General features: G+C 37.6%; 1 protein-coding gene across 4 annotated transcripts in view; it reads left to right on the top strand.

The window, feature by feature from the left end:
• Positions 1 to 15,929, top strand: part of elavl2 (ELAV like neuron-specific RNA binding protein 2) — a 69,149-nt gene that overhangs the window by 1,379 nt on the left and 51,841 nt on the right. For 2 of the 4 annotated variants that reach the window (XM_052020206.1, XM_052020205.1), the window contains exon 2: positions 15,351 to 15,441. The exons of the other annotated variants lie outside the window; for them this stretch is intronic. In XM_052020206.1, coding sequence (XP_051876166.1) covers positions 15,370 to 15,441 — 72 coding nt within the window. In that variant the 5' untranslated portion in view covers positions 15,351 to 15,369. The remainder of the gene's footprint in view (positions 1 to 15,350; positions 15,442 to 15,929) is intronic. 4 annotated transcript variants of the gene reach the window in all.

Raw genomic sequence — 15,929 nt, 5'->3', positions numbered from 1 at the left:
AAATTACCCCCTCCCAAATCTTGGGTATCACAGTTATGTTTTGGAGGAGTGCTTTGCTGCAAATCTTCAACCCAGTAGTCTCAGGACAGGATAGTAGCTAGAAAAGAGGGGTGGATGTGGCAGGGCTGATAAGGAAATTGGTTCGTATTTTGCTACAGAATCAACTACTACATAACATTCAATTATATTGGTTTCAGACATTTGCAAGGGTCACCAGTCCCACATCAAATAACATTTAGATACTGGATTTGGGGCCAGGCTCTGTCTTGAACATTGGAAATAGAACGAATGAGGCCAACTGTTGGAAAAGGTGGAGAAGGGTTACACCTCGAGTGTTATTTACCTTGCCTAGACTGAGCGTTGATCACACGCGACACTTCAGTGTATTGCAGAGCTGTAGTATTAAACGGGCCTGCGTTTTATTTGTATTTTCAACACGCTTTGTGTGCTCGGTCGTTGTTAACCCAGAGCCAGGCGAAGCCGGGGGTGTTTCGTTTTCACCAGGCATCGCTTTCAAAGTGGTGTCCTCGGCTCAACTAGGTCGGGCGCCTGAAGGGGCGCCAACCTCCATTGCAGCGCAATCATTGTAACGAGCAGACGTCATGTTCGTTTTCTTCCCGCCAAACTTTTCGGTCGGTTAGTAGCAAAATAATGGAGGGAAACAGTTTTCCATTGTGGAATATATGGGACGTTGGATGGGCACTGGCGGAAGCTATGCACCTTGGAATGTTTCTTTTTTCCCGGCTTTATTTGCAACTCCCGCCCGGCTTGGAACGCCTCGAACGGTGAGTGATCGGCTGGAACTCCCCGGGGAGGGCTGGTCCTCACTCCCAGAGCTCGTCTCTCTCACACCCGGAAGCAGCAGCTCAGGCGCCAGGGGGAGTCTTTGGCCTCTGTATTAGTGCGGGTGATATATGCGGAGCATGGATTTTGGTTCAGGCGCGACTTGTATCCTTTCAGCATCCGAAGCGACGTCTGCAACCCCCTTTTTTGGCGGGGCTAGGGAGAGAAGAGGCATTTTTTAATATAGAAAATCAAAACAAAAACACGGATTGTGTATTGACGTTTGAGTGAACTTGGATAAATAAAGTTTGACTGAGCATGGGAAGGGAGCGACTTGCATTATCCCGGCCTAAAATGCTATGAACGTAATATAGTACAGTTCATTATTGTAGGTTTGTTTTTTTTATGTCAGAGTAACCAATGTATTTCAGTGCAGTTGTTGCGGGCACACCAAGCTAAAGTGACAGGATAAATATTGCAATAGCTAAAGTTGAGCCTTTTTCAGAATATGGTCTTGTGGGGTTGAGTGCAGCATAAAACCTCATCATGCAGTGTAGCCATTCTGTTTGCAAAGGAGGTTGCAACGCATGGAGCATATTTTCATGATTGGAACAAATATTTTTGCCTGTTATTGCCTAGAGGAAGTAAACTTTACATGACTAATCATTAAATAGTATATGGACAATCTTAAATGCTACGTAATCAGTCACCATTGGCAGAAATTACCTTGATCATGCACACAGGAGAGATTTGAACTTTAAAAGAGAATTTTCTGTATAATTAAAATTGGTGAAGTATCCTATCAATTGTAATCAACTACTTCTATAAAATTGACCAAGATGGGAGGAATTATTCGCTGGAGATTCCTATTAGTTGTATTTTTAATCTTTTGAATATTTTGCACCATTGCATAGGTTGGCAACCTTGGATGGCAGCATTTTCAATATTAGTAATGTTACCCTATTTATTTTCTCGTGATGCTTACCTAAGGTTGCACTATTTCCATATTTAAGGAGTTTCAGGGTTCTTTGGGATCTGTTGGAGTGGTTGTAGAGCATTTTGGTTGTATTTAAGTATATGAAAATAAGGTTTTGCAATTGTTAAAATAAGTGACTTATTATTTCCTCTGGAGGCCAGCAAAGAGACTTTGTTAGTTCTTGTTGCATGATGCATAAATATTTCCATTGAGTCTTAGCGTGGCATCTTTGCATCCAGCACATGTACATCATTATAAAATCTTGATATCCCACTCCAAATTGAGGAGTTTGTGTGGTTGTCATTGTATTTGAAGAGCAATCAATTTATGGAATGTACCTTGGATCATGGATTTGTACCTTGGAACCAAAGATCAAGGAAATTACTGAAGCCATGAAAATGAAAGTGTAGTTCATTGGATTGTGGGTTTAGGGGAGATGTCGGTGAAGTGAATGGTAGAAGTACTTGGTATGATGTACACTAAAATGACAAATATGAACTAATTGTTTTAATACTGTAACAGTTAAATTTCAGCTGTTTGTGTAAATGCATTTGAGTTGTATAATTTTCAGAATCTGTAATTTTTTGTATATTAGTCATTGGAATATAAAAATTGAATACACATATATTTAATCTAAATTTTAGATGAAAATTTGATGTACCCTAATTGCTATGAAGTTTAATTCCTAAAGAAATTTAATACTCATAAGTTGCTAACAGGTCAAAATTAACTCTGATTTAAGCTTGTGCCTTCAACTAAAATCAGTGCCATCTCGTGTGTTGCCCCAAATCTGAATACTCAGCACAAATTTAGTCTCAATGTACTGGCCGAAAGAACATAGTTAATTGGTTTGTACACTGATTTTTGACCTTGTAGTTCACAATTTGAAAATTTTAATTGCCTCTTTTAATGCTTTCCAATGTAACGCCTGAAATGATGCCTCACCCATCATAAAAACGTGCTATACTTTGCCATTCATTTTAAATTTAAACTCTTGATTGCTTTAGCATGTTGGCTAATTCAATTTTTAGTGCTTTTCCTAATGTGCATTTGATAGCAGTTTGAATCAGTGCTGCAATGAAAAGCTTTAGTTAATATTCCTTGCATGATACTTTTTTAAAAGAAACATCTTACAAAGGCTATCATTTAACATTTTTCTCTTTGCAGGGAGGGAGCAAAAACTAAATATTTGACCTATATCACTACTTCCCTGATGTAATGAGACTTTTTGACTTGAGTGTTGTTGCTAGCTTGTGTGATCAAGATTGATCTTTTTATTTCCCCTACCCCCCCCCCCCCCGCTGTCCTTCCCAAGATTTTTCCATGATCTGTGAAGCTTGAATATTCCTAAGAATAAAATGTTTTCAACAGGTTTTAATGCACTATATTTGTGAAGATGGGCGTGATGCACCTATGCCTTACCAGCATTCATAGAATATTGAACTTGGAGATGGGTAATAGAGCTCTGAATAGTCTCAGCATAGTGTATCAAAATCTTGGTTTAATGAAATATGTGAATGCAAATTTAAATTGTTTCCTAATAACAGCCCTTTTTTAGATGTGGGTGATTGGGTTCTATGGCAGAGGGGAAAGTTGCTGCATATTGGTTTTCAAAAAAATATTCTGATATTTACTATATGTATAATATTCATAGAATGTATTTTAACTTCCTCATGGTATTTCAAGGGAGGGTAATTAAAGAAACTGAGCCACGAAAATAAACTATTGTTCAATTAGAGGTATCATAAAGATGCTCACCAGGATGAGCAGTAGCTGGCGAGAGACGGTAAATGTTTTAGATTAATGACTTTTTATCAGAAGCAGTACTGACTTGAGATTTAGAGAATTAATTCTAGTTTAGAGTTCCACAGCTGCGATGTGGATCACTGTTGATGGTAGAACACTTGAATACAAGATGTCAGAATTGGGGGATTGTAGCTACCTGATTATGGCTGGAGGAATTTGGTAACTAGATAGAATTTCAGAATTAAGTTTTTGTCAGATGAGGTGCTACATGTGGATCAACATATTTGGGTAATGGATCAATGAAATTGTGCAAACTAGGATGCGGCCATAAGATGGGTGGAAGCAAGTCTAAAATTAAGAGGGCAATTTTGATTCCAAAGAGCAGGAAGCAACAGAAGAGCAAGGCAATACATTAGAGGTAGGTTTGTTGTGTTCTTGGTATTACTCTATTTACTGGCAATGTAAAGTCCTGGTTCATTTGAGTTCAAGCTTCACTCGATGTTGTGTTTGGGTAGTAGATTGCTGTAGGTGCAGATAATAACATGACTGGATGCTGCAGATTCTAACACGTATAAAATAGTTGGACATGTGGGATAGAAGTTTTGCTCAAATCATCTGGCAATTTGACCTTTTAAGCAGGTATTCAAATTAAGGAATGTATTAATGTTCATGGCATGACTTTAAGTTGATGACCAAGTTATTTGAGATTTAATCTGATGGCCTGGTTTTTGTAGCCAATGGTTAATTAACAGTACTTGGGTCTGACCTCCACATCTCCAGTAATAAAAACACAAAATGCAGGGAAAAGTCAGGGAGCATCTGTGGAAAGAGAAAGTTAATGTTTCTGATCCAAGACCTTTCATTGGAAAATGCTGGTGACGAGGAACTTTTTTTTTGTATTTCTACCATCTGCAGTTTTGATTTTTATCCACACTAGAGATGTGGATAGCAATAAGAGCTGCTAGAAGACTCTCTAGTGTGTTGAGTTAGTGATACCATCAAGCTGGCTGGGCGGCCATCCAGATTAGACTTGCCATTTGCAGCTGTGAAGTAAAAAGCTTTTTTTAAAAACAAATTTCAAGTTTTCAGAATAAAATAAATACTGAGCATCTTCAGGATTGCCACACTTTGTTGCAGGTGTGGATGCTCCAGAGGTTGTTGTGGGATGTCCTTTATTGTAATTGAGGGCTGATGGTTTTGGCATATTGGTCCAGAAACTGTCAAGTGAATGCATTGTTTCTTCGCTAGTTGAAAGTGACTCGACCATGTTGTACAGAGAAAATCCAAAATGTGTATTGTAAGTTGTCCAATAGGACGAATTGCTATCCCTTTCTGCAACTTAATGGGGAGGGGAAAAAGTGTGTGTAGAATTGCTGATCTGTGATTCATTGCAAGAATTTGCTGAATTTTGAAATCTCTACAGATCCTGATATGTTAATGAAACTTGTCTAATATTAGTGTTGAATAGGAGTCCAACCGTTCAGTGAAATTTCTTCAACTTGCAGTTTGATTCTAATTATGCTTTTCAGAATTTCAAAGGATCAACTTCAAATAGGAAGTCTGAATAAAGGAATACAGTGGCAAAGTTGGTTGATGGCGATGTTCAGCTGCTTGCCTTTTTGCATCAGTAGATAGTTGAGGCCAAAGTAAGTGGAAGGGAATGTGGGAGGAGTTGAGGGGTCATGGATGGTGGGAGAAGAGTTAAAGAGAACCAAATATATGGGAAATAGTAGTTCTAAATCATGGATCGAAGGTATTTGGAACTAACTGGTGAGCATACTAGAATAAATGTAATAATGGAAGAACTGGTGAGGTCTTTCAAGTACTTGAAATTGCTATTTGGTTTGGGTTCTTAAAATTTGGTGCTCTTCACTGGATATAGTGTGTGGGTATCAATGTTCTCAACAGAGGGATTAATGAGAGTTGCTGAGACACTTGGATACTGCTTTCTCAAGTTTTTTATCTTGAGATTTCATTTTCTTAAATCTTACCTTTTGTTAAGAGGCTGGAGGTACTTGACCAGCAGCATCTGGAGAAAAGTGGAGTTAATGTCAGGTCAGTGATCCTTCAAAAACAGTACTGACATGGCAAAAATGTGATGATTGGTTGGAAAAATTAGAATTAAAGTAGCCATTGGTTAATTTTGCAAAATGAGTTACTTTTCCACATTTTAAAAATTAACTTTGGTTCATCAAGACATCAAATTGCTGAATCAAGTCACATGACTATTTGCAAATCAGCATTGCAAGTTGCAGCATTTAAAATTGCATTTGCTAGAAATTTGAAATAAAGACAATTCTGGAAACACTTCAGCAGGTAAAGCAGTATCTGTAGAAAGAATTTGAAGTTTTGTGTCCCAAATTTTTCATTCTTTAAAACAAAAATCATTCTGAAGCATCTTGGACCTGAGAGGTTAATAGTTTCCTTTTTCACAAATACTGCCTGAGTGTTCCCAGCATTTTCTGTCTTTAAGTGTAATACCTATCTCTCCTTCAAAAAAAGTATAGTTTTGAGTCCTGTTTTGCACTTATGACAGATTAATACTAATACATATGTAGTACAATAGATTTTTAGTGGATTTGATCAGTTTTGATATTAATCTTGCCTTTATGAAATTTAATGTTGTTGTTACTTGCTATTTGACTTCCATACTTGGGCCATGGTAAAATGTGGTGTTGCCTTGCCCATGCAGAGCTGACTCTTGAACAAGGATTTTACTGTGCTTGGTGTCTTTAAATGTACTATTGCTTTGTGAACTTGAAATCTTAGGATCTGAATCAGGTTTATTATCACTGATGTATGTCGTGAAATTTGTTTAGCAGCAGCAGTCAATGCAAGACAAAAACTACTAGAAGTCCAAAAAAAATGCAAAAGGAGAACAACAAGGTGGTGTTCATGGACTGTTCAGAAATCTGATGGTAGAGGGGAAGAAGCTGTTCCTGAAACATTGAGTGTGGATCTTCATGCTCCTGTACCTCCTCCCCAGTGGTAGTAACACGGAGGTTAATGTGAAGGTTAAGTGTCTTTGGGAGTCTTGCTGTTTCAAAGGATCAGTATACACACACTCATGGTACTTCCCCAGAAACAGAATCACAAATTGAATCTGTACTAAGAGGTGGTTTATATGTAGAGGGGTGTTTACTGCCCAGTACTGCTGCACTGGGAACCTGGTTGAGGGCTTAAAGCCCTCCACTGAAGTGCACACAGCAATGGTTAAAGTGATTGCATAGCTTGGTGTGACGGGAACAAGCAAGGCAATGTGCAATGGCTAGTGTTGGGCAGGTTTGGACAATTGGTGCAGCCATTCATTGCTGGGGTTTGATGGTGAATATGGGCCATTGCTGGAGACTGGCAGCACCTGCTCAATGTGTTGACAGACCACCAGGGTATTACAATCCTCTCGGTCACCTTCTGTTGGAAGTCACTGTCCCCCAGGCTAGAGATTTTTATGGTAACAATTTTAGTAGTTGTTGCTGGCTATTGAGCTTATTGCTGTAAAATTTCAGGCTGAGGACAGCTGTGTAACCAAATGAAGACAACAGGAAGTGATGAGAGGCCATAACATTGGAACAGTCAACACATGGAGCAGGTGCTGCCAGTCCCTGGTATTGGCCCACACTCACTGTACTAGGATGCATCTCTGAACCCTCATATCTCGGCCCTGAGCAGCTGCATTGTTTGCCCTACCCCTTGCAGGCAACCCTGTAAAATGCATCAGTGGCTTGCTCCATGTTGTGCAGTGTGGTGATGAGATCACTGTTTCACAGAGCACAGCAGAGTATAGCTTGAGTGGATGTTATTTTTTAAAAAAAATACACAAAGTATAAACCTGAGAGTCTTGGTCTTCAGGACCACAAACACCAATTGACTGGTGCTCTGTGGGTAGCACTAGTGTTGTATTGGCAGGTATGTAATGAATAGTGCAAATAGCTTAAAGTTTAAGGACTGAAATTCAAAATTTGCGCTCTAGATTCCGTTTAAATCGTGCTCTCAACTATACATGGCATGGTTAAGTTCATCCAATGGCAGTATTCGAACTGTATTTGGTCCTGGAATTATGTGGCAGAATATTCAGGCTGATCTGTTGTGCATTCTCCAAGTTTCTAGTCAGTAGAGATCACCTCCCCTCCCCATGATTGTGTTGCTGAATTCCTCGTCAGTGTTAATGAAAATGGGTGTTTGGTATAAATATCTCCAAATACTAGGACCAGATAGTGGCTACAACTTAATACAAGCCTGTATGTCGTACAAGTCTTGCTATTAAAGGTTTTGTATTTGGAAGGGAAACATCAGTATGGTAAAAGTTAATCAAAACATTATGCTCCAAAAATTGAGATACCATAGGTTTTTAAAGCTGGGATCCAGAGTGTAAAGGTGATTGCTGCCTCTTAACCATACTGGAAGCAGTCTAGGTGTATCAAAATGCAACAAATTAGCTTTTAAGTCTTTGTGGAGCCAATTGCTTTTTTGCTTTGGGCTTCTGTTGGGGGCGGGGGGGGATTGCTAATAGTGTTTGTCAAGTACATTTTAGTAATTCAGACCAATTTTACATTTTTTTAGACTAATCAGTCTGTGCCCCATTTTTCCAACAGTGATCAATCAAGGTGTACTGTACACCATTTTAAATAATGGTATACATTCCCATGGAGCTTTCCTGGCAGCCCTTTTGGGAATGGGATTTGAAGAGTTACAGAACTTTTGTAGCTAGAATGGAATACTTGTGATATCATCCAGAGTTCACAACAATTAATTGCTTAAACGATTTGAAGAGCTGGTGTATATATAGACCAGGTGGGCTTTTCCTCTGTTGTTTTTAAACAGCAATTGGGTAAGTAAATTCCAACTGGCTAAAGCCAGTTTGGTACCTTTCTCATCTTTCCTCTTTTGGAGTAGAATAGAAAAAATAGCATTTGGCAAATGTAAATTAATTGGAAGCAAATAGCTTAATGGTAGAAGATGCTGCAAAATGGGTTATAAAGTAATTTGCATATGTAATCCAGCAAGATAACATTGTACAATAGTTGTCTTGTTTTGACCAGTTATCAGGGCCCAAGTGTCTATTTTTAAATTGATCAGTTCCATTCTTCAGGATTTGATTTAGTGGCAGTTTATACAGTGAATTACACAAGGCAGCAATTGTGGATATCGGAATTGAGCCACATACAGTAGTTTATTCTAGATTCTTAAACTGCTTATTTTTAATTTTCAAATTCTGCGAACAAAACCTTGCATTTAAATTGCTTTGACTTGCCAGATAATATACAAAAATGTCTAATTCTACTTTAAACTTCTCACGTGTCTTTAATACAAATATCTTGGCCCTGCGATGTTGAGTTCCAACTGGCATAATTATTTTTAAAATTTCTTGCATGAAAATCGTGCCATTTCTGAACAGAGCAATGCATTGGTATTTTCTGATGGTATCATTTAATCTGTACTGCCCTTGCTGTATAGTATAGTAAGGAATTGGAGTGTTTTCAAACAACCTCAGTAAACATCTTGTCAAGGCTCCTGTTGTCATACCCATTTGAATAGTATTTGTTATTTTAATGGACTTATTAATTTTTTTTTGAAGAAAAGGTCTTAAGATGTTAACCTAAGCAGCTGGCCATTTGTAACATACACTTTATTATCCCCATTCTCTAAGCATAAACTTCTGAGCTCTGTGTGTAGAAGCTGGTTGTCTAAAATTGCTTTTGAATCAAGCAATGTTTGGATGAGGCTTTGTTGAAATTCCTGTACAGGTTTTTCAACATCCTACATCAAATGGTTAAAATGGGGCTTTTCAGAGTAAGTGAAGACTCACTCCATCTCTAAATTACACCATAAGTCTAAATTCTTATTGCTGTTCATATTCTGGTTTGTCAACTCTTGCTGAGGCAAAAGTGATATTAAATAAAAGACAAAATGTTGGACCTGCTCAGCAGGTTTGGCAGTTTCTGTGAACAAAGTTAATATTTTGGGTTGATGACCTTTATATAAAGGTCTTTAATCTGAAATGTTGATGTTTCTCTCAGCACCAATGCTGCCTAGCCACCTGAGTATTTCTAGCAGCTGCAATTTTTGTTTTACCTACTGATATTATGAATTAGTTTTAAAAAAAACATTGCAAAACATCAATGTTCATTGCATTTAGGGAGGCCAATTACTGAGTGAGTGATTCTTCAATATAACTCTGGTGATTCAAAAATGAAAAGTATCAGATTTGGAAAGATAAGAGCTTCATAATTCAAAACTTAAGTATATGTTTTCACTACAGAGATGGCTGCCTGTTACCTAGCCTTTATCATTAATGGATAACTTTTGAGTTTGGGATGGAATTGTGATCTTGTACATCTGGAGCAAATAATCCCTGATTTCACATGGTAATGAGTGATATTTTAATTCTAGTTCATTCTAGATGCTTCAGACAAAAGAGGCACATTTTGATGTTGCTTGTAGATTTGAGCTTCTGTTTCTCAGCATTTAGAGGTGAAGCATGACAGCTGAGCCAATTACATGGAAAAACAAAAGTGACACGAGTTGTGCATTTGGTGGATAATTTTAAAAACTATTGCTTTTTGGTTAAAATTGTATAGAACAGTATCACTATAATGTAATTTTAGAGTAAAGTTTATAAAACTGAAGAGTATGTAGGGAGTCTGGATGATGTTGAAGCATTGGTGTAGGCTTATAGAGCTTATTAAGTTCAAACAGTGGATTGTCCAGGATCTGTGACCATTACTGTTACTTGTCTGGATGAGGGAGACATTCTTGTCTCTTCTAAGAGAATCTGCCTGTAAAATTCTGCTTTTGTTAATGTAAATACTCATTCACTAAACTAGTGATTCTTCTTTGCAAATATGTGTATCTCTACATTTCTATGGAAATATTTCTAGAATAGAGGCTAATTAAGAATTCAGAGGTGGTTGCTGTGTTTGACTTGGTAAATAAGATTAATAAGCATTGGGCATATGATCTCAATTTTTGTGTAGGTTCTGCAGATATGGAATTATTTGTCTAGAAGAGTTTGACCTTGGTTATGCAAGTATGATAGTTACTGATTCTTATTGGACCACTGGTTTAAAATATCATTCTGCATATATCAGGATAGACTGGAAGACCAGATTTGCCCATCTAATTTGGCAATTTTTTTGGTAACAAACTCTTTTCAGAAATCATTCCATTATTTTTGATAAGGTTGTAAAGCAAGATTTGCTTTCATATCCTATCCCCAGAATTCCAGGTAGGGTGATTAGCACTGCATCATCATGCAACTCCTTCACAGTTTAAGCATTGCTTTTGTTTGTAAGATTGTGTGCAAATTGCTGCAATGCTAGCATGAAAATTGGTTGGCAGCTTGGCGGAAGATTTATTTAGGTCCTGTTATGAAAGTTATTATGGAACTTTCTTCCCTTGTGTTGAGAATAGCATTCTCGTTTGCAAGTCCTGGGATTCTTGGGACCTTCACTTTGAAGTATTGTTTTCAGGAGAGGGGAAAAACAACTAGTGCCCAGAATTATCCTACCATGTTCTTTTAGATCTTTCGAGAGAGTTGAATCTTGATGTCCAGGCTCTTTATCAAGGGCATCCATATTTCTATCCTTTTCAAGAGGCTGTTCTTGTGCCATCTGTTGTGCAGTGCTCATTTGGAGTTCTGGTGTGTTTTCTCAAAAAAGGTCATCCATGTTCCTGAAGCAGGCTGTCATTGGGCACTTAAGCCAGCCAGTTTTAGTGACTTGGTTTTCTCTGCAATGGCTGGAGTTTCAGTTGTTGCCCTGGTACAGAGGATCTAACTATCGTAGTTTGTTTTTTTTTAGTCTGTTTTTTTGCCTTCACTTTCCCCAGTCTTGGAATTCTTCAGTTTGAAGACCATGGGCTCTGCACTGGTGCAGTCACAAAGGAAAGCCCTTGACCACAAACCAGGAATATTTTTTGTAACACCACTTCTTTGGGCAGTACTAAATTTGTGTTCATCACTAAGTCATTTCTATCCACAAGACAAATTAATATTTTAAGTGCTGATGAATTTCTATGCCCTTGAATTGAAGTGCATGTTTAATTTTGCCAGAGGGATCAAGAACAGAGTTGAAAATTTTAAAACTAGATAATTTCTGGGGGAAAAAAACTGATTTTCTTTCTGTTAGAGGACCAGTTTGTGAATTTACAAAACTATTTCTATTTTGAAATCAAGTTAGATTTGTTCTGGCACTCCCATCATTGCTGTTGCTATTGTACCTTCCATTCTTAATAGGAGACCATTTGGCACATTGTCAGGCAAAAATTTGAGGTTACTCATTTCTCAGCTCTTAGTCCATAGTCCTGCAGATTATGGCTCTTTCAGTTGCTTAATCAGGTACTTTGTTAAATCTGGTAAGGGTTTTTCTTTGCTGTCCTCTTCAGGGCTCTATCACAGATTCCTCTTTGAATTGTGTAAAGTGTCTTGCATCTGATGTAAAACAGCACTATTTTGCTGGGGAAACATTTTTGTAGGTATACATCATTGACTGAAGCTTGGGTTTCTTGCAGCGTTTCAAGTTGCCTTTAATTTTAAGTTTAGGTTTACTGATTATTTTTAAACATTGCAGAATCTTCTACACTAGACTAAGATTGTTTGCATTCAGACATCGGTTTATTTTGCTATGTGTAGATAGAGCTTGTGTGGATTTTTGGATTTTTATAAGCAGATGCATTTACGTGCACTTGGAAATCCAATTTTGCTCATCAAGTACAATTTTCCAATGTTTGAAGATCATCTATATCAAACATTGCTTTTCATCTGCATAAGCAAGAGGTTTTCAATGAACATTAAAAAATACTTTTTTGGAAAGACTAAATTTGGTGGACTTTTTTGCTGGTTATTTGTATTTTAAGATGCAAGAATCCTCCTTAAAATGAGGTGACTAGCAGATGAACTAACCCCTTTTCACAGATTTACAGGTAATTCTATTGCTGAAGTCTGAGTGAATTTACACTATAAATCTTGATGTGAAGTAATTTTTCCTGTATTCTTTAGCATCCTTTATGCACTATAGATCAGAACCAAATTAAGCTTGTTCCACTTTTGGATCTAGTTCAAATGTACTTAACCTCAAATATAGTAATGTATCTATGAACTTTTTTGTAACAGTAATTCATAATACTGTCAATCCAGTTTATTTTCCAGCAATGACCTCACTTGATTCATTCAAAAGGAATGTTTACTTCTGTGTGAAGCATTATAAATTTTGAAATGTGTATATAATAAAAAAAATTCTACAGATTAATTTCCCAAGTTCCATCCTCCAGAAGTTTTTTACTTCTGCATAAGATATGGCTGTCACCATCTGGAGTAGCAGCTATTACCCATCCATAATAGCCTTTCAAAGTAGCAGCTCACTGGTCGTGGTTCTCCTCTGCTGTTGGAAGGTTCCAGGATTTCTGATCCAGAAACTATATAGTTCCTTAAATCACAAGCTGGTGAAGTTGGGGAACTCCTTAAATGGTGGAGGTCCCTTTTTCCTTCTAGGTGTAGAGATTGTGTTTTGGAAGTACAGTATTGTTGAAGTCTTGACAAATTTCTGCAAATAAGCACAATGCAGCCACAGTGTGTTGGCACTCCAGGGATTGATCAAGTTTAAGGTGGTGGATTGGGTGCCAGGCAAGCAAGTTGCTACTTGAGTGTTGCATACTACGGCAAGTGGGAAGTATTCCAGCATACTCCTGACTTGAAGATGTTGGAAAGGCTCTGGGTAGTCAGGAGACCAGTAGTTTACTACAATATTCCCAGCCTCTGATCTACTCTCGTTGACTGGTCAGTGGCTCAACTATTTTGTTTTCAGTTAATAATGGCACTTGGTGTGGATGAAGGGATTTTGTGGTGGTGATTGTCTTGAGGTTTTTGGAATCTCTTGCTGGAAGTGGTCATTACCTAACACCTGTGTGGCAGAAAACTTATTTGCTGCTTATTATGGCTGAATGGTGATCAGGTCTTCTTGCATGCAGGCATACTTGAGTTGTGAATAGAATTGAATGTAACAAATCCACGATGATTCCCACTTCTAACTCTTGCAGCAATATCCTTTGCATAACTGAAACAGCTGAAGATAATTGTGCCTAAGATGCTGCTGGTATTTTGCAGGGTAAAGGTGAACTGCTTCCAATGTCTGTGAGGCTCCATTGCCTCCCATTACATGGAGCTCTTTGGTGCTGTACAAGAATGTATCCAACCTGAAACACTTTCAACTGGAGCTGAAGCTGATTTGAATGTGAAATGTGACCCATACATTTTTTAATCAATGTTTTAAATGAGTTGGTGTTACTCTTGGGTTTGGAGGTCCTCTGTCCTTTGTTTCAATACCAATTACATAAGTTGCTTTCATAAGTAAAACTGTGAAATAATGCTCATAAATGGAAACTTTGTGCTGACATGACCCCAAGATCAAGGGATTTGAGACTGTTAAGAGATTCAATCTAGACATTTAAAAACAAATTGCATAATAAATACCCTTGTTCCACTACTGTGGGTTTGTGAGGTACTTCCGAATAGTATTGATTTCAGGATTTCTGTATAGCCTATACAACTAGGTTGCTGATTCAGTTCAAACATGGTGTTGCTGAGTTTCTTGTCTCTACTTGTAATCATGGCTGTTGTACTCGTGGCTCTGTGTGCCTGATGTCTGTCTTTGCTCCAACCAGTTAGGCTATGCTGCTAGATCAATCTGTATCAACCTGTCCTGTGAAGTTGTCTGTCAATTGTTTCTGACTTGAGTCTGAAAGGTCTGCTCACTGCCTTGGCCAAAGTCACTTTGGACTATGACATGGTGAAAATCCTTGTGCTAAGATTCTCAATGTCATCTCTATTTTCCTAGGAGTGTATGAAAAGCCTGAAGTGATTAAACTAGTTTGGCTTGCTATCTTTTGTAGTACAGTAAACATTCATGGTGTATCAATCAATACAGAGCCTCTGATTTCAGCTGGTGTCTTTTTAAATTCCTGTTGTTGAGTTTGTTCAAACGTAGAACATACTGGCAAAGTTGTATTTGTCCATCCTTGCCCTGAAGCTTGAGCTGCCTCGTACTGCACCCTTTTTATGGTGAATGATTTAATTATTAATGAAAAGAACAATAGTTAATACTGAGAATTGCACTTAAACCAGGATGTCATTTGGTTAAATCTAATGTTCTAAAGTGAAACTGAAGTTTTAATTATTATGCTAACTGTTCCACTGTGATGATTCAAAAGCATAGATTACTACACAACAGACTGATTTGCTGCTTTTATTGGTTTGTGATCCTTGTGTTTAATCCACTTTGCTCAAATGTGGAACGTTTACTGTTTGTTAGTCTGGTACAAAAGTAACTTTTATTGGTGGTAACTAATATGCTTTCCTCCTTGGGTGACTGATCATTTAAGATGCTGGATTGAACCTTGAATATTCACTGGAATGTTCATGTAGTCCTGTATGTGATAAATGCTGAAAACATTTGTAGAAATTGAAGAAAGGACCAGAAAAGCTTAACTATAATTTTAGGAGCTAACATCTTGTAGGTTTCTGAAATCAAAACTCCTAAAAGCCCATTTCTGCATCACCAAATTGATCTGTTGTAGTTTGAATCACAATTGTTTTTCATTTGTACTAGCTCTAATGTATTGATTTTAAAAATTGCAGAACCTGTCTGCAATTTTATCAATATCTTTTGCCTATAGTTGATTCATTACAATCTATTATGCATGGGATAAATTGTGAGGATTAGATTGGAATTGCCTCAATTTCTTGAGCCCAAACTGCATGGACATGCTCTGAATATACATAAGGCATTGTAAACTGATTGTTGCATTATCTTGTTAATCTAACATACGGTACTCTTTTGTGTCCATATTGCAGACGGCAACTCCAAACTAACATGGCAGTCAGACTGTGTGATGTGGCTACTCTGCTTAGAAGTGGTTCGTGGGCTGCAGAGCCTTGGACTGGGGTCTGTGGGACTTTTCTTTAAATTCAGTAGTGACTAAGATATTTTATTATTGAGGCCATACCAAAAAGTATAATACACATGGTTGTCAAAGGTCCTTTTTGGTCTTGCAAAAATATAATTGGTTCAGAAACATTTATGGTTCATTTTAGAACAGCCATAGACTTTAATTACAAAATAGCTATATATGTATATAAAGTGAAGCCAATGTAACTATTTTGGTATGGTCTGATTAGAACCTGTATAATATTGAAGTGGATTTGTCGTATTATGATTTGTGCTGTAGTAGCGGTGCACGTGTTTAACTGCTGTTAATTTCCTAGCTTGAGTTGCTAATTGCAAATGGCGTTTAAGTGAAGTTCTCACTAAAACCCAATTGAGATCATTTGCTGCTCACCCCACATTCAGAACTGTGGGTATTGTTTTATGGTTCAGTGTTGTAGTGATTCAAATGCAAATTTTGTAAGTGATTTTTTTTCTCAAAAAAATCC

This window comes from Pristis pectinata, chromosome 7, assembly GCF_009764475.1.
Source record: "Pristis pectinata isolate sPriPec2 chromosome 7, sPriPec2.1.pri, whole genome shotgun sequence".
Lineage (NCBI taxonomy): Eukaryota > Metazoa > Chordata > Chondrichthyes > Rhinopristiformes > Pristidae > Pristis > Pristis pectinata.
This window is presented reverse-complemented; position numbering and strand designations above follow the sequence as displayed.